This window comes from Heterodontus francisci, chromosome 23 (genome assembly GCF_036365525.1).
Source record: "Heterodontus francisci isolate sHetFra1 chromosome 23, sHetFra1.hap1, whole genome shotgun sequence".
NCBI lineage: Eukaryota > Metazoa > Chordata > Chondrichthyes > Heterodontiformes > Heterodontidae > Heterodontus > Heterodontus francisci.
Genome location: NC_090393.1, coordinates 57,680,465 through 57,705,991, shown reverse-complemented (window position 1 = coordinate 57,705,991; position 25,527 = coordinate 57,680,465). Strand labels below are relative to the sequence as shown.

Genomic DNA, 25,527 nt, shown 5'->3' with positions numbered 1-25,527 from the left:
AATTACTCTCCTGCCTGTCTTTGTGTCATCAGCAAATTTAGCAACCGTACATTCAGTCCCTTCATCCAAGTCATTGATATAGATTGTAAATAGTTGAGGCCCCAGCACTGATCCCTGTGGCACTCCACTAGTTACAGCTTGCCAACCCGAAAATGACCCATTTATCCCTACTCTCTGCTTCCTGTTAGTTAACCAATCCTCTGTCCATGCTAATGTTACCCCTTACACCATGAGCTCTTATTTTGTGTAGTAACCTTTGATGTGGCACCTTATCAAATGCCTTTTGGAAATCCAAGTACACCACATCTACAGGTTCCCCTTTATCCACGTTGCTTGTTACTTCCTCAAACAACTCTAATAAATTAGTTAAACACAATTTCCCTTCACAAAACCATGTTGACTCTGCCTGATTGCATTAAAATTTTCTAAGTGTCCTGATATAAGCTCCTTAATAATAGATTCTAGTATTTTCCCTATGACATGTTAGGCTTACTGGCCTGTAGTTTCCTGCTTTCTGTCTCCCTCCTTGAATAGAGGAGTTACATTCGCAATTTTCCAATCGGATGGGACCTTTCCAGAACTAGGGAATTTTGGAAGATTACAACCAATGCATCCACTCCAGCCACTTCTTTTAAGACCTTAGGATTCAGGCCATCAAGTCCTCGGGACTTGTCAGCCTTTAGTTCTGATCATTTTCTCAGTACCCTTTCCCTGGTGATTGTAATTGTTTTAAGTTCCTCCCTCCCTTTCACCTCATGATTTACAAGTATTTCTAAGATGTTATTTGTGTCGTCTGCAGTGAAGACAGACACAAAATATCTGTTCGACGCTTCAACTCCTCAGGGCTACCTCAACTCAGCACATGCCACAGATTGAAACTGCACTGGCCTGTATAACTCAGTACTCCAACCATGTGATGCATTGACTTCTCAGGCCAACAGGCTAAGTCAGTACCCACTTGCTTGGTTGGCTTTCTGTCGTCTTCCTTATTTTTAGTGGGGGGCCTGTCTCGGGTCTTTGGAGGCATGTGAAATTGCCTGAGTTGATTTCTCATCTTCCATCTCTCTGCCACCCCCTGTGATGGTGGCTGCCCCAACTACCAATTCTCCCTCTGCCCTAAGCTTCATTTGCTGCTGCTTCATTCCTTATTCCCAGCAAGTTTGTGTTTGTGGGGTGGAGGCAGACAAGGGAGTGTTGCTGACATCTTGAGTTGGATAAAAAAAAAGGGCCAGCATTTGCTGGCAAAATAACAGTGAGACTAATGGCATTCATTGTGATTAGTACGCAAACGACACAGCAACTTCAGGCAAGAGGCAGATGTACAGGTAAGCTCAAAAATCCGGAAGTCGCTCCGCATTGCTGTTGGCTTTGGGAAAACGCCATCACACTGTTTGCTTCACCATTAAAATGCATTAAATGGCATAGAATTGCTACATTTGCTTGGTGGATATGAATTAAACACTCCACAGAGAGTCAAGTTTGTCCATTTCAGTCCAAGTACCCTTTTAACATTTTGATTGATTGGCAATAATTAACAATGTCTCTGGCACTGAAAATGGACCATTAAAAGTGTGGAATCTCACTCCTTCAGGTATTAACTGTTGGAGATTTGTAAAATTAATGTTGTAAATTTTTCTTTTGTCTCTCATCTCTCTCAATCCAATCTTTCTTTCCCTCTCTTTATTTCTCTTTCTGTAATGGACTTAACATTGAATTCACCTACTCTAATTTATACTTCCTTCTCAGTCCTTGCACTGTTAATTTTGCAATCTTTCAATCTGATTGTTTAAAGAGATTTAAGGAGTTGCTTGTCCTGTTCACTCAGGTCCTAGCTGTTTGGTTTCCCTCGCTGTGCTGTTAGCAGCTCGTACTTTAAGCAGCTTGCCACGTAAACAATTAAAAAATCTAAACATGCTAGGCTAAGTCTGACTAATGGCAGATACTGTCACATGCCCTGCCAAGGCAAGTTATGGCCCAATATCTTTGCAGGCAGAGCACAGCATCGTCTTGTGTCTGTGAGCAACACTGTAGGAGATCCAATTATTCTCATTTCTCCTTTTTTTAAAAAAGACTTTTTTTTTGGTAAACTATGCTTATTAAGGCAATGGATGTTAGTGCTGCAGAATGCTTTACCCATTCTGGGTAAGAATTGCAGCATTAAGCATTTACTGGTGAGGTTCAGTGGAGGTTAGTTGCAGATTTCCCATACTCCATTCGGTAGCATATCTCAAACCTGGCTTCTGCCAAACACTCCCTATTGCGCAAGTTCAAATCCTCACCTTAATGGCCTTTCTGAATATTTGAAGTGATATGGAGCATTGATTTCAAGTGCATATGTATAATGTTCCTTTTAGCCGCACGAGTCTAATCTTTCTTGGTTAGGCTGCTGTATAATGAGGCTTATGGAAAGTATTGGAATTAGCTAAAGATTTGTTTTACTATCATTTGACAGGGATGCAGCATCCCAGAGAGCCCTTCAGGCGGTTATTCAGCAACTAGTTGAAAGTCATGCAGAGGCAACAACAAAACACCTGGTGCAATGTCTGCAGTCGACCGGAATCATCTGTAAGAATGGTAATCCAAGGTACGCAAAGCAAAGAACAAGGACGCTGAACTGGGAGGCTGGCACCAAGGAGATTTGTGTGAAGTTTTGCAATGGCTTTTGCGTTTTGTTGCAAACAGAGCATAATCTGAAATGGAGACTGCGTGGGTCTTCACAGTATGCAGATCAAAATTGAATTTAAACAAAGCAGAGATAGAATATTGTATGTCCTCAGGACATGATGCATTCTGCACTTCTAAATGTAGATCTCCAGCTGACCTCAGTCATATGGTACACAGCCAATTGATGCAGAAGCTACACACCAGTGCTGAACTCATTGAGCCCAGGCTTGAAATTGGACATGAGTCCATGAGAGGACCATGGGGTCTAGAACCTGCACACCAGTGTTATACACATTCAGAACTGAGCAGTAAAACTGAACTGTATTTCTTTTAATTATTGAGAAATTTTGTGTACTATATTTAATACTACTTTATATTGAACACTGGCTGGAGTTAGCCATTGATTTGTGAAATACGTTTGGCCTTTCCTGGTGAATAAGATGATAGATTAGTGCCCAGTTATCACTTCAATGAGAATGAATTAGGAAATTGAAATTCTGTTTCACCAGTTGAATTTCACTGGTTTTGGTTTGCCAGAAGAAACTTCCACTTTTACAGAAATTCTGGCTAGCTAAATGGTATTGTGTTCTTTGTATGAGACAAAATCTGGCAGCTTATGGTGTCTATTGGTTGGATTATTCCAGTTTACCCTCCTACTTTTAGCTGAAGCCTACCATCCCAAACAGTATCTTGCTCAAGAGCCCCTCTCCAGCATGCTGCAACTAGTGGGTCAGTGCCAAGATTTTCCAAACCTACTGCCATGGTTTCAATCAGAAACAAAATGGTGCTCTATCCTGCACTGGCATTTATCTTTCCGTCCCAGGAAGGTTGAATAGTGGATTGGGGTGGGGAGGTGGGGGAGAACTCTGGATCTGTTACTGTGGTTGAAGCAGATTCAGTAGTAATTTTCAAAAGGAAATTGGATATATGCTTGAAAAAGAAAGAATTGTAGGGCTCTGGGGAAAGAGCAGGAAGGGGAGTGGGAATAATCAGATGGCTCTTTCAAAGAGTTGGCACTGGCATGATGGGCTGAAGGGGCTCCTTCTGTGTGATAAGGTTCTGTGCTTCTCGTTAAATGTTCATCAGACCCTTTGGCTTACTAAGTGGAAAATGGGATAACCCTGCTTCCCAGTAGAATTCCTTTGCCATTTTTTATTGGAAGGTGGTGGGGCACGCAGTGATTCCAGCTCCGTCGTCATCCCACAGCCAAGCAGGCTGTGAGTAAAGACACAAGGAGAAGCAGGTCTACCGCGGGTTGGCATTGTAGGGGAGGCAGTCAAGAGGGGGTGTGGATTTTGCTTTGCTGTTTGTGTTATTGTGCCTGTTCAAATACATGTGATTGTATCAATCTAATATCACTGACTCCTGAGCGTGTTCTCCCTCTCTTATATCCTGACAGTAAGAGCAGTGCATCGGCAGCGTCCCTTGCTCTCAACTGGACGTTACTGCTGGTCAAGACTGCCTTTGCGACACCCGAGAAACGAGCAACTGAGATGTGGAGAAAGATGGTGAGTGGAGGGGAAATGGAAGTGGCTGCTTTTTACATGTGGTTACTGAAGCAAGGATGGGGGGGCATGGTGCAACATTTAGAAAATCCAATGAAATTGGAGTTGCTGAACCTTCAGCTGAAAGGAAAGCAGCTAGGCCTGGATGAATAGAGTAGGATGCACAGTTCAACATTCAGTTTTGCTCAGGTCACATTTTGGGAGGCAGCAGGGTGAAAACGTGCAGGGTTTCTCAGGTGGTGAATTATGTGGGGTGGAGTCTATGGTAGAGTGGGAAGTACACAAACTGTGCAGGGAATGGGCTTGTTGGGTTTTTCATGTTCCACACTTGAGATCCTAAAGCTGCTGGATAACCTGCAAGGGTAAAAAGGATTGTTTTGCTTCCTGGGTGAAATTTTAACCTTCCCGTATTTCATATCGGTGTGTAACCCATTTGATCCATCCTTTAAAATAACTCCCACCTGGAAAAATGGAACAAACGTACTCTCACTATTCAGTGATGGCCATTGGCCAGAACTCCCCTGCTCTTTTAATAGTCTACCTGAGAGGGCAGACTGGACCTTGCTTTAACATCTCAACCATCAGTGCAGCACTCCCTTAGTACTGCAGTTAGCTTAGATGATGTACTGAAGTCTCTGGCATGCGATCTGAACTGACAGCCTTCTGACTCGGGGGAAGAGTGTTACCAAATGTCTCCAAGCAGAACTGTCCAAGGATTTGGTGGGGTGGGGCTGGTGGGGAGGAGGGACTGGAGCAGATGAGCTTTTGGAACCTGAGGCCTGTGAATTATAGAATGGTTACAACACAGAAGGAGGCCATTCAGTTTGTTGTGTCCATGCTGGCTCTCTGCAAGAGCAACTCAGCTCATCCCACTCCCCTGCCCTTTCCCCATAGTCCTGCAATTTCTTTCTCTTCTAGTGCTTATCCAATTCCCTTTTGAAATCCATGATTGTATCTGCCTCCACCATACTCTCATGGCCAGGCATTCCAGATCCTAACCACTCGCTGCATAAAAAAGCTTTTCCTCATGCCACTCACTTTAAATCGGTGTCCTCTGGTTCTTGACCTTTCCACCAATGGGAACAGTTTCTCTCTATCTACTCTGTCTAGACCCCTCATGATTTTGTACAGCTCTATGAAATCTCCTCTCAACCTTCTCTTAGGAGAACAGCCCCAGCTTCTCCAATCTATCCACGTAACTGAAGTCCATCATCCCTGGAACCATTCTCATAAATCTTTTCTGCACCTTCCCTAATGCCTTCACATCCGTCCTAAAGTGCAGTGATGAGAATTGGACACAGTACTGCAGTTGATGCCAAACCAGTGTTTTATACAGGTTTATCATAACTTCCTTGCTTTTGTACTCTGTTTTGAAAAGCCTAGGATCCTGTATTCCTTTTTAATCACTTTTTCAAGCTGCTCTGCCACCTTCAATGATTTGTGCACATGTACCCCAGGTGTCTCCCTTTTAGAATTGTACTCTTTATTGCCTCTCCTGGGTCTTTTTTTTTTTAGAATTAGAACATTACAGCGCAGTACAGGCCCTTCGGCCCTCGATGTTGCGGCGACCTGTGAAACCATCTGACCTACACTATTCCATTTTCATCCATATGTCTATCCAATGACCACTTAAATGCCCTTAAAGTTGGCGAGTCTACTACTGTTGCAGGCAGGGCGTTCCACACCCCTACTACTCTCTGAGTAAAGAAACTACCTCTGACATCTGTCCTATATCTATCACCCCTCAACTTAAAGCTATGTCCCCTCGTGTTTGCCATCACCATCCGAGGAAAAAGACTCTCACTATCCACCCGATCCAACCCTCTGATGATCTTATATGTCTCTATTAAGTCACCTCTCCTCCTCCTTCTCTCCAACGAAAACAACCTCAAGTCCCTCAGCCTTTCCTCGTAAGACCTTCCCTCCATACCAGGCAACATCCTAGTAAATCTCCTCTGCACCCTTTCCATAGCTTCCACATCCTTCCTATAATGCGGTGACCAGAACTGCACGCAATACTCCAGGTGCGGTCTCACCAGAGTTTTGTACAGCTGCAGCATGACCTCGTGGCTCCGAAACTCGATCCCCCTACTAATAAAAGCTAACACACCATATGCCTTCTTAACAGCCCTATTAACCTGGGTAGCAACCTTCAGGGATTTATGCACCTGAACACTAAGATCTCTCTGTTCATCTACACTACCAAGAATCTTCCCATTAGCCCAGTACTCTGCATTCCTGTTACTCCTTCCAAAGTGAATCACCTCGCACTTTTCCGCATTAAACTCCATTTGCCATCTCTCCGCCCAGCTCTGCAGCCTATCTATGTCCCTCTGTACCCTACAACATTCTTCGGCACTATCCACAACTCCACCGACCTTAGTGTCATCCGCAAATTTACTAACCCACCCTTCTACACCCTCTTCCAGGTCATTTATAAAAATGACAAACAGCAGTGGCCCCAAAACAGATCCTTGCGGTACACCACTAGTAACTAAACTCCAGGATGAACATTTGCCATCAACCACCACCCTCTGTCTTCTTTCAGCTAGCCAATTTCTGATCCAAAGCTCTAAATCACCTTCAACCCCATACTTCCGTATTTTCTGCAATAGCCTACCATGGGGAACCTTATCAAACGCCTTACTGAAATCCATATACACCACATCCACTACTTTACCCTCATCCACCTGTTTGGTCACCTTCACGAAAAACTCAATAAGGTTTGTGAGGCACGACCTACCTGTCACAAAACCGTGCTGACTATCGCTAATGAACTTATTCTTTTCAAGATGATTATAAATCCTGTCTCTTATAACCTTTTCCAACATTTTACCCACAACCGAAGTAAGGCTCACAGGTCTATAATTACCAGGGCTGTCTCTACTCCCCTTCTTGAACAAGGGGACAACATTTGCTATCCTTCAGTCTTCCGGCACTATTCCTGTCGACAATGACGACATAAAGATCAAGGACAAAGGCTCTGCAATCTCCTCCCTAGCTTCCCAGAGAATCCTAGGATAAATCCCATCTGGCCCAGGGGACTTATCTATTTTCACACTTTCCAAAATTGATAACACCTCCTCCTTGTGAACCTCAATCCCATCTAGCCTAGTAGCCTGAATCTCAGTATTCTCCTCGACAACATTTTCTTTCTCTACTGTAAATACTGACGCAAAATATTCATTTAACACTTCCCCTACCTCCTCTGATTCCACACACAACTTCCCACTACTATCCTTGATTGGCCCTAATCTAACTCTAGTCATTCTTTTATTCCTGATATAGAAAGCCTTAGGGTTTTCCCTGATCCTATCCGCCAATGACTTCTCGTGTCCTCTCCTTGCTCTTCTTAGCTCTCCCTTTAGATCCTTCCTGGCTAGCTTGTAACTCTCAAGCGCCCTAACTGAGCCTTCACGTCTCATCCTAACATAAGCCGCCTTCTTCCTCTTGACAAGCGCTTCAACTTCTTTAGTAAACCACGGCTCCCTCGCTCGACAACTTCCTCCCTGCCTCACGGGTACATACTTATCAAGGACACGCAGTAGCTGCTGCTTGAAGAAGCTCCACATTTCGATTGTTCCCATCCCCTGCAGTTTCCTTCCCCATCCTACGCATCCTAAATCTTGCCTAATCGCATCATAATTTCCTTTCCCCCAGCTATAATTTTTGCCCTGCGGTATATACCTGTCCCTGCCCATCGCTAAGGTAAACCTAACCGAATTGTGATCACTATCACCAAAGTGCTCACCTACATCTAAATCTAACACCTGGCCAGGTTCATTACCCAGTACCAAATCCAATGTGGCATCGCCCCTGGTTGGCCTGTCTACATACTGTGTCAGAAAACCCTCCTGCACACACCCGACCTGCACACACCCGACCCGACCACTCTTCCGACCAAAATGTATCACTTCACACTTCTCTGCATTAAATTTCATCTGCCACCTGTTCATCCATTCCACCAGCCTATGTCCTCTTGAAGTCTATCACTATCCTCCTCACAGTTCACAATAGTTCCAAGCTTTGGGTCAATCTGTATATTTTGAAATTATGCCCTGTGCACTCAGGTTTAGGTCGTTAATGTATCGAGAAAAGCACTTGTCCTAGACCCAAGGGGGAGCCCCACTGTTTACCTCCCCCCAGTCCAAAAAACCACCATTCACCACGACTGTCTGTTTCCTCTCACTTAGCCAACTGCATATCCAAGCTGCCACTTTCCCTTTTATTCCATGGACTTTAACTTTGCTGACAAGTCTATTATGTGGCACTTTATCAAATGTCTTTTGGAAGCCCGTATACACCACATCAACCCTCTCTGTTACCTCATCAAAAAAACTCAAGTCAAGTCAGTTCAACACGATTTTCCTTTAACAAATCCATGCCGGCTTTCCTTAATTAATCTGCACTTGTCCAAGTGACTGTTAATTTTGTTCTGGATTATCGTTTTCTAAAAGCTTTCCCACCACCATGGTTAAACTGACTGGCCTGCAATTACTGGGTTTTTTGAGAAACATTTGCAATTCTGCAGCTCTCTGGTACCACCCCCCGTAACTCAGGAAGACTGGAAGATTATGGCCAGTGCCTCTGCAAATTCCACCCTTACTTCCCTCAGTATCCTCGGACACATCTCATCTGGACTTGGTGACTATGTCAACATTAATTGCAGACTGCCTTTCTAATAACTCCTCTTTAACAATTTTTAGCCCATCCAATGCCTCCCTGCCTCCTCTTTCACTGTGACTTTGGCAGCATCTTCTTTGATTAAGGCAGATGCAAAGTACTTATTTAGTACCTCAACCATGCCCTCTGCCTCCATGTCTAGATGCCCTTTTTGGTCCCTAATTGGCAAGAAACTGGTGAAGCTCAGGACCAATCCAAACTGAAAGATTGTACAGATTAATCGGGTCCCACAAGTGGACCTTCAGATACATAGCTTAATCAGACTGGTGTGGACATTGGAAAAGATGCTGCCTCTTTCAGGTTGGAGTTGATTCATGTTATTGGGCAGAGTAGAGGGACCTTAATTCTGCATCTAGTTCATGGGAGCCAACTGTGGAAATATTCCACTTGTGCAGAGATTTAGTTTAAGAATAAAATACACAAAAAAACCAAGCCTGTGAATCAGAGGTTTTGAGTTCAATGGGATGCTGCCTTGTAGTTTATGTAGAGTGTTTTAACGATGCAGTTAGCTCTGTTTTTGCACTGATCTAACCATGATATCTTGCACTTTCTGATAGTTGGAGGTGCAGTGCCTACTGCTAACAGAGGTCGTGGGTGGCGGCAACAGGCACACAGTGAACGGTGTCCTGAAGAAACTCAAACATCTATGGAAAGAGGTAAGGAAAGGGCTGAATTGGTGGGGTCTGGGGATTGGAATGATCCCTGGAGTGTGGCGGGGGCAGTTGGGTGGGTGGTGGCAGGGAGGTGCTGCTGCAGACTGACCAAAGGGGAGGGGATGAGGCTGAGTAAAGGGGGAGCAAAGAACAAGGGCGTGTGACTGTTCTGTGTTTGAGACTGTGCATTTGGGGGAACCAAAGGGATCTGGTGCTGATGGGTGACAGCAGGTTTCTGAAAGCAGATATGGTGCGTGGTGTTTGCATTCAGTACCAATGTTGTGGATGGATATAAAAAGTTGTGATGCTGTAGCCGCGGAATAAATGGAGCTTCTTAATCAGGATATTCTGTATTTTTGGGTCCTCTATACTACCTCTGCTGCTCAAAGAGCTAGGAGTGTGGCAGAGTGGGGGAAGATTTGATGGTTGCATTTGAAGTTAAGCTTTCAATGAGTTGATTTTCTATGGGATGATGGAAAGAAAGACAGACTTGCATTTATATAGTGCCCTTCACAAACTCAGGATGTCCCAAAATGATTCACACCCAATGAAGTACTTACAATAATAAAGAATATAGACCAAAGCATACCATTCTAAAGGCAGTGCAGGAACCGAGCCACCTGGGGGTATATGTGCACAAATTGTTGAAGGTAGCAGAGCAGGTTGAGAAAGTAGTTAAAAAGGCATAGGATCCTGCGCTTTATAAATAGAGACATAGAATGCAAAAACAAGGAAGTTATGATGTAAAACACTGGTTCGCCCTCAACTGGAGTATTGTGTCCAATTCTGGGCACCGTACTTTACAACGATGTGAAAGCTTTGGGAAGGGTTCAGAAAAGATTTCCGAAAATGTTCTGGGGTGAGGGATTTCAGTTATGAGGATAGATTGGAGAAGCTGTGTTCTCCTTAAAGATGAGAAGGTTGGGAGGAGATTTGATAGAGGTGCTCAAAATCACGAGGAGTTTAGACTTAGAGAAACTGTTCCCATTGGCGGAGAGGTTGAGAACCAGAAGACACAGATTTAAGGTGCTTGACAAAAGAACCAACAGCAACATGAGAACATTTTTTATGCAGCGAGTGGTTAGGATATGAAATGCACTGCCTGAGAGTGTGGTGGAGGCAGATTCAATTGTGGCTTTCAAAAGGGAATTGGATAAGCATCTGAAAATAAAAAAATTGCAGGGTTATGGGGAAAGGGAGTGGGACTAGCTGAATTGCTCTTGGAGAGCTGGCATGGACACAGTGGACCAAAGGGCCGCCTCCTGTGCTGTAACCATTCTATAACTGTAGTCACTGACTGCTGCATTTCCTGCATTACTACAATATTTGCTCATCAAACTCCCACAAATGGTAATGTGATCAGTTTTGAGATGTTCCTGGAGGGATAAATATTGGCAGGACACTGGGAGATACTGCCAAATTACATCCTGTGTGAATGTGAGAAAGGTGCATTATGCCTCCGCGTCCTCTTGACCATCTGCAGTCTTGGACATGGTAGACCACACCATTCTCTCTCCACTGTTGTGTAGCTGGGTGGGACTGCACTTGCCTGGTTCCTTCCTTATCTAATTTTAGCCATAGTATCACTTGCAGTGGCTTCTCTTCCTTCTCACAATCTGTTATCTTTAGTATTGCCCTAGGATCTAGCCTTGATTCCCCTCCTATTTCTCGTCTACATGCTGCCACTTGGCAGCGACATTGGAAAACACAGCGTTAATTTTCGCATGTAAGTTACCAGCTCTACCTCCCCACCACCTCTCTCTCCACTGCTTGTCTGACATCCAGTAGTGGATGAGCAGAAATTTCTCAAACTAAACATTGGGATGGCTGAAACCATTGTCTTTGGTCCCTGCTACAACCTCTGTTCCACAGCTACTGACTCCATCCCTCTCCCTGGCAACTACTGAGGCTGCACCAGACTGTTCGCACCTTGGTGTCATGTTTGACCCTTAAGATGAGCTTGTGACCACATGTCTGTACCGTTGCTAAAACCTATTTCCACCTTTGTAACGCTGTCTGGCTCTGCCCCTGCCTCAGCTTATCTGCTGCTGAAATGCTCATCCATGCCTTTGTTATCTCTAGACCTGACTATTCCAATGAACTCCTGGCTAGCCTTCCGCATTCCGCTTTCATTAAACTCAAGTGCATCGAAAACTCTGCTGTCCGTGTCTTTACTCGCACCAAGTTCCGTTCATCACCCCTGTGCTTGCTGACCTACGTTAACTCTCAGTCAAGCAATGCCTTGATTTTAAAATGCTCATCCTTGTTTTCAAGTCCCTCCCTCGCCCCTCCCTATCTCTGTAATCTTCACCCCTACAGCCCTCCGAGATGTCTGTGCTCATCTAATTCTGGCCTCTTGAGCATCCCCGATTTTAATTTTTCTACATTTGGTGGCCATGCCTTCCACTGCCAAGGCCCTATGCTGTGGGGTTCCCTCCCTAAATCCCTTTGCCTGTCTTTCCTCCTTTTAAGATGGGCCTTAAAGCCTGCCTCTTTGACCATGCTTTTGGACATCTGCCCTCATATTACCTTATGTGGCTCGATGTCAAATTTTGCTTCAACGCTGCTGTGAAGCACCTTGGGGCGATTCTTATTGTTACGATCATGTGAGAAAGGGGTCTAGGGTTCCCTCTCAGCCTTCACCTGATCTTATCGTAACAGGGTTTTGTTTTAAACACACTGTTTTTTTAGCTCCCCCTTAGAGAGTCCTTGTTCACTAACTTCCAATTATAAGGCAAAGAAACTAGCCAAACAGGTTTTCTTGGGTTTAAAGAAAAAAGGTTGAACTTTATTAAACTTAAACTCTAATTCGGTTAACGCCTATGGATACACGACGTGCCCACGCTGGCATGTATACGTGATACGCGCATGCAGATAGAGACAGAAAAGAGCAGAAGAAATAAAGTGGAAAAGTTTGAGGCAATATCTGAAGATGGTTTTGGCTACTGTGCTTTGAGCTCGCTGTAAAGTCCTTGATTGTAAGTAGGCCTTGCTTTTCATTGGGGCCCAGTATTCTTCTTAAACTTTGTTCAATGTAGGAGACTTTTCTCTTGAAGTTCATGTGTCCGCAGTGGGTCCAGAGGCTTGTGAGAAAGAGATGGGAGAAGACAGGAGAGGTCTTCTCACTCCAGGAGCAGTCTTTTTGAATTCAAGCTCTCTGTGGCTAGTTCATAAAACCCTGGGCCAGCCAGTTAATCATGTGACCAGCTGGTTTAACCAGTCCTGGCTTTTGTGGATTGTGTCACCTTAGCAGTCTCTGGAATGCTCTTCCTTACACCTTCAATGTCTGGTGATCAAAATCCATTGTGGGCTGAATGCGTCAGGGAATGGTCCTTTTGTCTCCACATGCACTGTCTGTTAGTATGCAAATATTTTTCAGCTAACTGTCTGGCAGCCCTTGTAACAGGCCTTCTCCTCTTCCCAGCAAGTTTAAAATCAATGTTCATATGACAAAATTGATGTGCCTCATTCTTGGCAGGTGGGGGCCTGCATGACATCATTTTTATCTCATTAAAGGTGCTATATAAATACAAATTGTTGTTGAGAGCTTCCCATCTCCTCTTCAAAATAGTGCCTTGGAATGCTTTATGACAACTGAGAGGGTAGATGGGACCTTGGTTTAATGTCGCATCCGAAAGATGCACCTCCAGCAGTGCAGCACTCCCTTAGTACTGTACTGGAGTGCCACAATGTTCTGACTTAGCTGTGGGGTGACTGCTGGGCCCCAGCTGACTGAACTTCATTCAAAGAATAAAGAAGATCATATGAAGGAGACAATCTCAGATTTACAATCTCAGATTTACAATCTCAGATTTACAATCTCAGATTTACAATCTCAGATTTACAATCTCAGATTTACAATCTCAGATTTACAATCTCAGATTTACAATCTCAGATTTACAATCTGGTTAGCCAGAAATTACAGTCACCCTGTCTGTGATCGGATCTAGAATGGGTCCAATAAACTTTGGGTTTACTCAAAGGTGTGCCGTGCACTGGTTTAGCGGGGTCCCACAATTGCTGTACTTGAGATCAGGGACGAGATGGGAGGCCATCCTTGAGCACCACTGTCCCATCGTGCAGTTTGTCAATCTAATGTCTTATCTGTTTTTCTTTTAACTTCTGTTTCTCTCTTCAGACCCCTGACCTTGCACAGCAGTATCTCGCAACAACATTGGATCTGGAACCAAACCCATTGCACTTAGCAATGCTGGGAGTTCTGGTGCAGTACTGTACTGACCAGAAAGACATTGCCACCATCACCAAGCATAAGGTATGTAGCCCATCCCACACTGGGCACTTAGATTTCCAGCTTTTGGAGGTGCTTTGCACCTTTTGGGATCTAATAGTAGTTCTGCTTTATGGAGTCATCTTTCGTCACTGCTCACCCCTTCCTTATCAGATCTTAACTTACTGAATCACCCTGGACAGAGGGGACTCAGAAGATTGGGGTTTGAGAAGGCATCTATGACAGGCTTACAGGAACAGGAGGAGGCCTATCAGCTGTTCGAGCTGGTGCCGCCATTCAATTAAATCACGGCTGATTTATATCTTATACCTTGGTTCCATCACCCTTAATACGCTTGCCTAAAAAAAATCCAGCAATCTCCGTTTTGAATTTTCCTTTGACCTACAACCTTAACAGCTTTCTGTTGGGGGAATTCCCAGATTTCCACTAACCTTTGTGAAGATGTGCTTCCTGACCACCTCTGACTGACCTGGTTCTAATTTTAAAGTATTGTCCCCTGTTCTGGACTTCCCAGCAAGGAAATGGTGTCTCCACCGCCTGCTCCCCCGCCTTGCCTGTCCCCCTCTCTTTCTCTGTCTGCCCTGTCAACTCCTTTTAAATATATTAAATACCTCAATTTTATTACCCCTTAATCTTCTATATTCAAGGGAATGCTAACCTAGTCAATTACACTCTTTTAGCCCCAGTATCATTCTGGTAAATCTGCACTCTGCGCCATCCAAGCAGTGTTTCCTGTAAGCTGCGCCGTTGCGCAACAACCCCCAGTCTCCACACAGGGTGTGCACGAGTTGGTCCCTTTAAGCTACCATGCATGCATGGTGACGCAAAAAAATTTAAAGGGGCATCCCCTTAAAGAAATTGCCCGCGTACTTCGGGGGAGAAAAAAAATTAGAGATAACGTTGCCTCCATGGCCAATATATGATTTAACACAAAGCTACGCAGGCAGTGTGTCTCAGGGAATTCTTGAACTTAGTGATGGAACAGTGAGGTAGTGGTGACTAAGGTTTATCTTGTGCTACATTGAGATTGTTTTCAAATGATATAGTCAGATGTATTAATCTGTTCTCTTGGACAAAGGCTGACAGACTTCCCTCTTTATTGTTTTGCAGAATGGGATGTTAGAACTGTACATGAAGACTGTCCTAATGAGCAGGAGCAAGCCCCCAAAATACCTTCTGGTGAGCAACAGTTTGTGTCGTTCAGAACGTTGTAAGATTTTGAGCAAAATGAGCCCATGGTTTCTTTGCTGTCAGTTGGCTGCAGCTCAGCTGTCCAGTTAGCATCTTTATAGACTTATTGTTCAGGCCCTGGGCACTTTTGTGCTTTGTTGATCACAACGGTGAAACAAGACTTTCTACTTATTGCAAAGACTTCATTGCATTAGTTGGTGAATAGGGTGGATTCCAAGGAATTCGGCCTTGGTTGTTTTGTACATTTAATGCAGAGACAACCAGCTATTGAGATTTTACTGCTTGTTTTTGCAGGAACGCTGTCAGCCACTACTTCGCCATGTGTCCCATCAAGAGTTCAAGGACTCCCTGCTTCCTACAATGCATAAATCTATCCTGCGCAGTCCGGAGAATGTTATTGAGAGTAAGTGAAGTGCACATTGGCTTGCAGTGCTCATGCACTGCCTTTTATTTTGTCCTTCTAATTTTATCTCGTCAGACAGTAGTTACCGAGCATAGGTATCCCACTCTACTGAGCATGCTTTGTATGAGGCTAGGCAATGAGTGTTGTCAGGCTGTTTCACCATAAATTTCATTGTGGATGATTTTAATTCTGTTTGCAACTACAGTTTTGCCGCAAAAACACTGGAAGGTCATTGGAAGTGATTTGATTTTCAATCAGCCCCGCATCTGCCCTTCAGCCATCACTGAGGCCAATTATAATATCTCCACAGAGATTAGCCAGCTTGGCACAGACCAGGAATTGAATTTAAAATATTTTTCAATTGGTTGTTTTGAGTGATGCCACAATATGTATGTCAGTCGTGGCTCAATAAGTAGCACTCCTCGCCCTGGGTCAATGTTGTGGGCACAGAAATCTAGGCTGACACTCCAGTGCAGTACCAAGGGAGTGTCGTACTGCTGAAGGTTCCATCTTTTGGATGAGATGTTGAACCGAAGCCGTATCTGCTCTCTTGGGTTGACGCACAAGACCCCATGGCGCTATTTTTGTAGAAGAGCGGGGAGTACTCCCTGATGTCCTGGCCAATATTTATCCCTTAATCAACATCACTAAAAGCAGATTATGTGGTCATTATCACATTGCTGTTTGTGGAAGCTTGCTGTGCGCAAAGTGGCTGCCATCTTTCCCACATTACAACAGTGACTACACTTCTGAAGTACTTGATTGACTAAAGCACCTTGGGACATCCTGAGGTCGTGAAAGGTGCTATGTAAATGCTGGTCTTTATTTCTACACAGTTGTATACTCTCAAATTTCTACTAGGCGAGTTGATGTTTTGAATTTTTCTTTGTTCTCTTACTGACTCTGATTGATTGCTCTTTACAGCCATCTCCTATCTATTGTCTTCAGTAACCCTTGACCTTAGCCAGTATGCAGTCGACATTGCCAAAGGTCTCGCAAGTAAGTGTGAAATGGAGAGCCATGTAATGAATTGTCTTTGTCTGTGCTCGTAAATGGACAGCTTGTGTAGCTTTAGAAAATTGTACCAATAGCCTATTAGTCTGATGGTGTTTATTTCTTGTGTCTCTGGATCGCGGTCCAACTAAACCTTAAATCCAGAAAAAAGAGTAAATTAACTCACGAAGCACGGTGCTTGGGTTTTAAAAATTTTTGGCCCTGAATTGTTGTAGGACATTGACTGTCCAAATTTGTCACTTTCTTTGCTTTACCATAGGCCAGCTGAAGTCTAACAATGCCACGCTGATGGACGAGGCTGTGATAGCTTTACGCAACTTGACTCACCAATGCAGTGATCCGACTGCTGCTGAATCTCTCGTCAGACACCTCTTTGCTATTCTTGGGGGTAAGTCATTACAGAACAAAAATCCAGGAAAGCCCCTTTATCATGTGAGAGTATATACATTTAAATATATGGGTGCGCATCCTAGCAGTCTCAACAGTACATGTAACCCTTCATTTTATTTTGCTGTTTGTCACATTTGTCCTTTCTCATTCATTTTAATATAGCACTGATTCTGGCCATCTGACTTAATGCCCTTGTTTGGTGCTGCTGCAGCAGTACTGCATTACTTGTAGTATTTGTTGACAGGAGAGAATTGAGTGATATGGTCCTCCCAACTCCATTGGGTCAAAGGGCTCAAGTCCAGCAGCAGTTCTCTCCCACTAAGTTTCTTACTGCCCTCCCGGCTTGGGTTTTTCTCTTTTTTTGCACGTATTTCTATTGCCATCATTTTTGTTCCTCTTAAAGATTTATGTTTTGTTGCTGTGTTTTCCTGGTCTCCCACATAATCTTTCAAGTCCAATTCCCAATTGTTTGATTCTTTACTTTTTTTTAAAAAACACCCTGATCCATGCTGCTTTTTTCCATCCGAATGCTTTTCATAGATCCCATTCCTAGTTCCCTTTATATTCTTGCCATTTTCTAAGCCCAAGTCGTCACCACAATTTTTTTTTTGGCCAGATTCTCAGTCCTGCTGTTGAATTTTTAAATTGTGTCATATGGTTTCCCCAGGGTTTCTTTTAAAACAAAAAAAATGCTCACCTTTGTCTTATGTTTCTTCTGCCATTCTTTTCTCTCCTCCATCTCCTCCCTTCGGCCTGTTTTCTACTGTACTTTCTTGGCAACCCCTTTCATAATTTCTCCTGCCTATGGTACTTTTTTCTAGTGTGTTTCCTACTTTTTTTAAACTGTTTTTGACTCCAGTTTGCAGCTATCTTACTTTTCTGACACACCAACACCATCCCAAAATCTAAATGTCTCACTTCGTACATCCCCAGCTTATCACGACTCCAGTACTCCGACCCCAATTTTTTACTCCACCTTAACTGCACGCTGCCCTCCAGCTTCACGACTAATCCTAACTTATCCAACACCTCCCCCATCCTCAGTACTTTAACAATACTTATGACCTCCCATAATTCCTCACTTCCCCAACTTACTCAAGTACTTCTACAATCAAATTCAAAATAATCTATTCCCACAAATCTCATTGTCTTACCATCAGTAATGAATGTATCAACACATCTTCCATACAACAAAAAACACATCCTATGCTTGTGGGCAGTGGAAGAAGGGATTTGAAGATAAAATGTCTCCAGATAATGAATGTTAATTTCACACAGTTCCATTCTCCGCTCCACGTGTCCCATTGGATGCAGTGCCAATTTGTCTAGGTAGCTACAGAGCCCCATTTCCATCACAAGTTAATAAAAACAGTTGGGTGTGGGCATTAGGGAATACATCTGTAACTGGGCACTGGGGAAAGATGATCAAACCTTCTGTAACTTGAATATGCTATGTCATAACTGGATGAGGTTGTGTCTGCCCCCTCAGGTGGATGTAAAAGATTCCATGGCATTATTCAGAGAAGAGCAGGAGAGTTTTTATTTATTCATTCATGGGATGTGGGCGACGCTGGCCAGGCCAGCATTTATTGCCCATCCCTAATTGGCCTTGAAAAGGTGGTGGTGAGCTGCCTTCTTGAACTGCTGCAGTCCCTTTGGGGTAGGTATACCCACAGTGCTGTTAGGAAGGGATTTCCAGGATTTTGACCCAACGACAGTGATATAGTTCCAAGTCAGGATGATGTGTGACTTGGAGGGGAACTTGCAGGTGGTGGTGTTCCCATGTATTTGCTGCCCTTGTCCTTCGAGGTGGTAGAGTTCGCGGGTTTGGAAGATGCTGTCGAAGGAGCCTTGGTGCATTGCTGCAGTGCATCTTGTAGATGGTACACACTGCTGCCACTGTGCATTGGTGGTGGAGGGAGTGAATGTTTGTAGATGGGGTGCCAATCAAGCAGGCTGCTTTGTCCTGGATGGTGTCGAGCTTCTTGAGTGTTGTTGGAGTTGCACCCATCCAGGCAAGTGGAGAGTATTCCATCACACTCCTGACTTGTGCCTTGTAGATGGTGGACAGGATTTGGGGAGTCAGGAGGTGAGTTACTCGCCTCAGGATTCCGAGCCTCTGACCTGCTCTTGTAGCCACGGTATTTATATGGCTACTCCAGTTCCGTTTCTGGTCAATGGTAGCCCCTAGGATGTTGATAATGGGGGATTCAGCGATGGTAATGTCATGGGAGATGGTCATTGCCTGGCACTTGTGTGGCGAGAATGTTACTTGCCACTTATCAGCCCAAGCCTGGATATTGTCCAGGTCTTGCTGCATTTCTACACAGACTGCTTCAGTATCTGAGGAGTCACGAATGGTGCTGAACATTGTGCAATCATCAGCGAACATCCCCACTTCTGACCTCATGATTGAAGGAAGGTCATTGATGAAGCAGCTGAAGATGATTGGGCCTAAGACACTACCCTGATGAACTCCTGCAGTGATGTCCTGGAGCTCAGATGATTGACCTCCAACAACCACAACCATCTTCCTTTGCGCTAGGTATGACTCAAGCCAGTGGAGGGTTTTCCCCCTGATTCCCATTGACCTCCGTTTTGCTAGGACTCCTTGATGCCATACTCGGTCAAATGCTGCCTTGATGTCAAGGGCAGTCACTCTCTCCTCACCTCTTGAGTTCAGCCCTTTTGTCCATGTTTGAACCAAGGCTGTAATGAGGTCAGGAGCTGAGTGGCCCTGGCGGAACCCAAACTGAGCGTCACTGAGCCGGTTATTGCTAAGCAAGTGCCGCTTGATGGCACTGTTGATGACACCTTCCATCACTTTACTGATGATAGAGAGTAGGCTGATGGGGCGGTAATTGGTCGGGTTGGATTTGTCCTGCTTTTTGTGTACAGGACATACCTGGGCAATTTTCCACATTACAGGGTAGATGCCAGTGTTGTAGCTGTACTGGAACAGCTTGGCTAGGGGTGCAGCAAGTTCTGGAGCACAGGTCTTCAGTACTGTTGTCGGAATGTTGTCAGGGCCCATAGTTTTTGCAGTATCCAGTGCCTTCAGTCGTTTCTTGATATCACGCGGAGTGAATCGAATTGGCTGAAGTCTGGCATCTGTAATGCTGGGGACTTCAGGAGGGGGCCGAGATGGATCATCAACTCGGCACTTGTGGCTGAAGATTGTTGCAAATGCTTCAGCCTTATCCTTCGCACTGATGTGCTGGGCTCCCCCCCATTATTGATGATGGGGATATTTGTGGAGCCACGTCCAGTTAGTTGTTTAATTGTCCACCACCATTCACGGCTGGATGTGGCAGGACTGCAGAACTTAGATCTGATCCGTTGGTTATGGGATCGCTTAGCTCTGTCTATCGCATGTTGCTTACGCAGTTTGGCACGCAGATAGTCCTGTGTTGTAGCTTCACCAGGTTGACACCTCATTTTGAGGTATGCCTGGTGCTGCTCCTGGCACGCGCTCCTGCACTCTTCATTGAACCAGGGTTGGTCTCCTGGCTTGATGGTAATGGTCGAGTGGGGGATATGCCGGGCCATGAGGTTACAGATGGTGGTTGAGTACAATTCTGCTGATGCTGATGGCCCACAGCGCCTCATGGATGCCCAATTTTGCTTTGCTAGATCTGTTCGGAATCTATCCCATTTAGCACGGTGATAGTGCCACACAATAGTATAGGTAGGTGGTAGGGAAATATAGGGACAGGTGGGGATGTGGTAGGAATATGGGATTAGTGTATGATTAGTATAAATGGGTGGTTGATGTTCGGCAAAGACTCGGTGGGCCGAAGGGCCTGTTTCAGTGCTGTATCTCTAATCTAATCTAACACGATGGACGGTATCCTCAATGTGAAGGCGGGACTTCGTCTCCACAAGGACTGTGTGGTGGTCACTCCTACCAATACTGTCATGGACAGAAGCATCTGCAGCAGGCAGATTGGTGAGGATGAGGTCAAGTATGTTTTTCCCTTGTGTTGGTTCCCCCACCACCTGCCGCAGACCCAGTCTAGCAGCTATGTCCTTTAGGACTCGGCCAGCTCGGTCAACAGTGGTGCTACCGAGCCACTCTTGGTGATGGACATTGAAGTTCCCCACCCAGAGTACATTTTGTGCCCTTGCCACCCTCAGTGCTTCCTCCAAGTGGTGTTCAATATGGTGGAGTACTGAGTTACCAGCTGAGGGAGGGCGGTAGGTGGTAATCAGTAGGAGGTTACCTTGCCCATGTTTGACCTGATGCCATGAGACTTCATGGGGTCCGGAGTCGATGTTGAGGACTCCCAGGGCAACTCCCTCCCTACTGTATACCACTGTGCCACCACCTCTGGTGAGTATGTCCTGGCGGTGGGACAAGACATACCTGGGGATGGTGATGGCTGTGTCTGGGACATTGTCTGCAAGGTATGATTCTGTGAGTATGATTATGTCAGGCTGTTGTTTGTCTAGTCTGTGGGACAGCTCTCCCAACTTTGGCACAAGCCCCCAGATGTTAGTAAGGAGGACTTTGCAGGATCGACAGGGCTGGGTTTGCCGTTGTTGTTTCCGGTGCCTCGGTTGATGCCGGGTGGTCTGTCCGGTTTCATTCCTTTTTATTGACTTTGTAGCGGTTAGGTGCAACTGAGTGGCTTGCTAGGCCATTTCAGAGGGCATGTAAGAGTTAACCACATTGCTGTGGGTCTGGAGTCACATGTAGGCTAGACCAGGTAAGGACAGCAGATTTCCTTCCCTAAAGGACATTAGTGAACCAGATGGGCAGATGGTTTTTAGAACAATCGACAATGGTTTCATGGCCATCATTAGACTAGCTTTTAATTTCAGAATTAATAATTAAATTCAAATTCCACCTTCTACTGTGGTGGGATTCGAACCCATGTCCCCAGAGAAATACCCTGGGTCTCTGGGTTACTAGTCCAGTGATAATACCACTACGCCACCGCCTACCCTGATGTCTTGGCTAAGATCTCAACCAGTTTACATGGTCATTTATCACATTGTTGATTGTGGCATCTTGTGCACAATTGGCAGCTGCGTTTCCCTGCATTAGAACTGTCTACATTTCAAAAGTACTTCATCGGCTGTGATGCACCTTGAGATGTCCTGGGGTCGCGAAATGTGCTATATAAATACAAGTTTGTTTAACCAATTTCCAGTGTTGAGTGATGGCTGCTAATTTCTCACCGTCATTTGTTTCTTTACTGTAGGTTCTGAGGGCAAATTGACTGCTGTATCGCAGAAGATGAGCGTGCTATCAGGTTGGTGTTTTCGGTCCCTTCAAATTAGATCAAAAGAACTAGAGACCCTGCTCATAAGATCTCTATTAATTGTAGAAGAAAATGGAAATGTAGAGGTGTTAATTTCTGAATTGGAGGGTTTGTGCTTGACACTGTGAGCTAAATGGAGACTCGTTGCTCGCTGTTTATAGCTTGGAATGTCAAGCACACCAAAGTGCCTGGGGCCAGTGGTCCTGTGGAAGTCCCACGCCAAGATGAGCACAGATGTGCATTTTGTAACTGACTTGAGATGGCAGTGATTGGAAGGTGTGACCCATTCATTGGCTACTAGTTTCCAGTGCTGCCCACTTACTGCGATGGGTAAGGAGCTTCTTCCGAAGCACTGCATCTTCAACTGGTGAGGGCCACTGTTCAGTGGGGTGTGGTGTGCAGGAACGATGGTAGCATTATGCTGCTTCTGAAGGGCTCCTGGTACATGCTGAGAGAGGATTGACGCTTACTACAAAATCAAAATACTACCAATGCTGGAAATCCTGAGTAGATCAAGCAGCATCTGGAGAGAAAAAAACCAGAGTCAGCGTTTCAGGTCGATGACCTTGCTGACAAAATTCTGATGTCGGGTCATCAACCTGAAACATTAGCTCTCTTCCTCTCTCCGCAGATGCTGACAACACCACCACCACCCCCCTCCCCACCCCACCCCACCCCGGCTCAATATTTACAGCATTTTCTGCTTTTAATTTCAGTGTTTAGTAGTTGATTAGTTGTCAAGTGACCACCTAGTGATCCTCCATGTCTGTCTTCACAAAGATAAGTTGGGTCACTTTGCGTTGGGGCAGTTCTGAGATGACATGCCTGATTGATGAAGTTCAGATCCGTACCAACGTTCTGTATATACTCGATAGTCCAGTACCTGAATGAGAGAGCTTTTCAGAATTGCAGGATGTTGTTTTGTTAAGCAATCCTGGCTTGCTGATGGAAGCTGCAGGGTAGGCCTGTCAATGGGGATTTGGTTCTTTTCATGAGATAATGCTCCAAACCAGTGTCATAATGGGACAGGTTAGTCCTCACTGGGCAAACAGTTGGATGGTTACAGCTAGTATTTTAGCTGATTAAACTGTAGCCTGTACCTCTGCATGCGCTTGCGGTTCATAAGCTTCGGATCTAATAACCTGTGCCTAAGTACGTTCGAGTTAGGTATATGGAACATACCCATAAAGGAGTATATGTGCACTCTGTATTGGTTTGGTGATTCTTTAAATGCCATAATGGGTCTCTGTGGATACTGGATTGATGAAGAAAATCGAGAGTTCTTTAGTCACCTGCTCGTTTTTTATATTCTTGTTGGGGTTCAGTTTTGTGATTCAAAAGAACCTCTTTACTATTGTTCACTGAGTTCCGCATTTTACTTTCCTTAATCTCTTCCCCCACCTTTCAATGCATTCTTTGGCCTCTGTTTTTGCACTGCTAGTTATTGTCTTTATGTTGCTCTTGCATGAGGAAAAGATCTATGTGTGCTTGTTTGTTTATTCCTCTCTTTCTGTCCACCACCGTCCCTCCCCCCCCACCCCATAACCTTGCCTTCCTTGAAACCTTGGAATCAAAGCTTGCATTGATGATAACTTCATGAGGAGTTTTCAGGTTGTTATCTCATGAGTTGCTGCCAACGATGTTGCTTTCACCAACACATAAGGGTGCAAGGCCATTCCCTTCATTTTTTGAGAATGTCTACTGCCTAAATAGCTGTAAAATTGTATCCAACAGGGATTTTTGTGTTTGTTTTCTGCATCTGATACCTGAGCTTTTTGGAAGGTTACAGTTGAAAGCTGAGATTTTATACTGTTTGGATGATGTTGCAATTTGTGTGCAGGAGTAATTCTCAACTAGATCAAAGCTGAAATAAAAACAGAAAATGCGGGAAATATGTCTTTCCCTCTCCTTCCCTTTCAGCATTCTGAAGGGATCATTCCCTACGTGACTCCTTAGTCCACACCTCTAGCACCCCCCAACACTACTTCCCCTTGTCAAGGCAGTTTTCCATCCAAGCGCAGTAGATGCAACACCTGCCCTTTTACCTTCTTTCTCCTCACTGCCCAAGGCCTGAGTCGCTCCTTCCAGATGAAGCAATGATTTATGTGCTCTCGCTACATCCTGAGATCCACACTCAGTGCCAGACTGAAAGCATGACCCTGAGCTTCCAGTTGCTTGCCATTTCAACACACCACATGTGTATTCTCATGCCCACATTTCTGTCCTTGGCCTGCTGCGGTGCTCCAGCGAACATCAACGCAAGCTCGAGGAGCAGCACTTCATCTTTCGATTAGGCACTCTACAGCCTTGTGGACTCAATATTGAGTTCAACAATTTCAGAGCATGACTGGCCTTTGTAAAATTTAATTAATTAATTAGCTATGTGCCTGTTTTTTATGATGTGCTTTTGGACAGAGTTGCTCATTATTCTGCCATCAACACTCTCTGGACTAATGCTTTGTCTTTCACTGCAACCATTAACACACTTCCCCCATTTGACCTACTTAAAACTATTACATTTCTAACTTTTCCCAGTTGTGATGAAAGGTCATCGACCTGAAATGGTAACTCTGGGCTGGATTTTACAGTGGGCGGGGGGACCGGTCCACTGGCCGAAAAGTCGATGGTGATCCTGCCTCTGCCAGGTATGGGGATCCAGACCGGATTTTACGGTCCCCAGGCCCTTGATTGACGTTGGGCGGGACTTCCATCTCATTGAGGAAGGAAGTCTCGCCTAATAAAGCTGCTGGCCAATCGGCAGGCTAGCAGTTATTAGTTCTAGCAGCGTCACTGGGAGCAGTGGCCACTTCTGGGACTACACCCAGTTTCCGGATGAAGATGACGGATGGTCCCGGAAAAGAGTTAAGTGTTTGGGGCCTTGCCGGGGACAATAGGCTGGCGAGGCAAGGGGGGGGTCGGTTAAGGAGGCAGGGGGGCATGTTGGGCATTAGGGAAGGTTGGGGCTTCGGGGGCAGCCCTCCATGGGGCATAGGATGCCCGATCAGGAGGGCCCTCCCCCCAGCCTGCCAGAAGGCTGCCTAGTTTTATCTGGTGGGTTTTTTGAGGTGTGAGGAAACCGGAGCACCCGGCAGAAACCCATGCAGTCACAGGGAGAACTTGCAAACTCCACACAGGCAGTACCCAGAACTGAACCCGGGTCGCTGGAGCTGTGAGGCTGTGGTGCTAACCACTGCACCACCCCATGTGATACATACCCTGAAGTCTCAGCCTGCTGAATGTTGATTTTAGAATCCTGGCAAAGCTGCCTGTAATCTGAATCAAAAGTTCAGTTTTAAGATGTTATTCCTGTTAACACCTGCATATTTACATTTGAGTCTGTTGTATAAGTGTCACATATTTTGGCTGCTTGAGAGAGATTTCATTAAGGTGCTATTTGTTTTTCATCTGGGCAAGAATCATTTCTGGACACTGCTTGATTTAGAGAGCCCAAACGATGTTCGTGTCTCTCTCAGCTTTGAGCTCGTCAACCTTTCTGCACGGTGTTATG

The 25,527-nt window shown here is 45.0% G+C and overlaps 1 protein-coding gene across 1 annotated transcript in view; it reads left to right on the top strand.

The window, feature by feature from the left end:
- gcn1 (GCN1 activator of EIF2AK4) overlaps positions 1 to 25,527 on the top strand; it is a 160,775-nt gene that overhangs the window by 8,574 nt on the left and 126,674 nt on the right. The window contains exons 4-12 of the mRNA XM_068055358.1: positions 2,453 to 2,584; positions 4,064 to 4,172; positions 9,410 to 9,508; positions 13,644 to 13,778; positions 14,865 to 14,933; positions 15,240 to 15,348; positions 16,273 to 16,347; positions 16,622 to 16,750; positions 21,960 to 22,010. Coding sequence (XP_067911459.1) covers positions 2,453 to 2,584; positions 4,064 to 4,172; positions 9,410 to 9,508; positions 13,644 to 13,778; positions 14,865 to 14,933; positions 15,240 to 15,348; positions 16,273 to 16,347; positions 16,622 to 16,750; positions 21,960 to 22,010 — 908 coding nt within the window. The remainder of the gene's footprint in view (positions 1 to 2,452; positions 2,585 to 4,063; positions 4,173 to 9,409; positions 9,509 to 13,643; positions 13,779 to 14,864; positions 14,934 to 15,239; positions 15,349 to 16,272; positions 16,348 to 16,621; positions 16,751 to 21,959; positions 22,011 to 25,527) is intronic.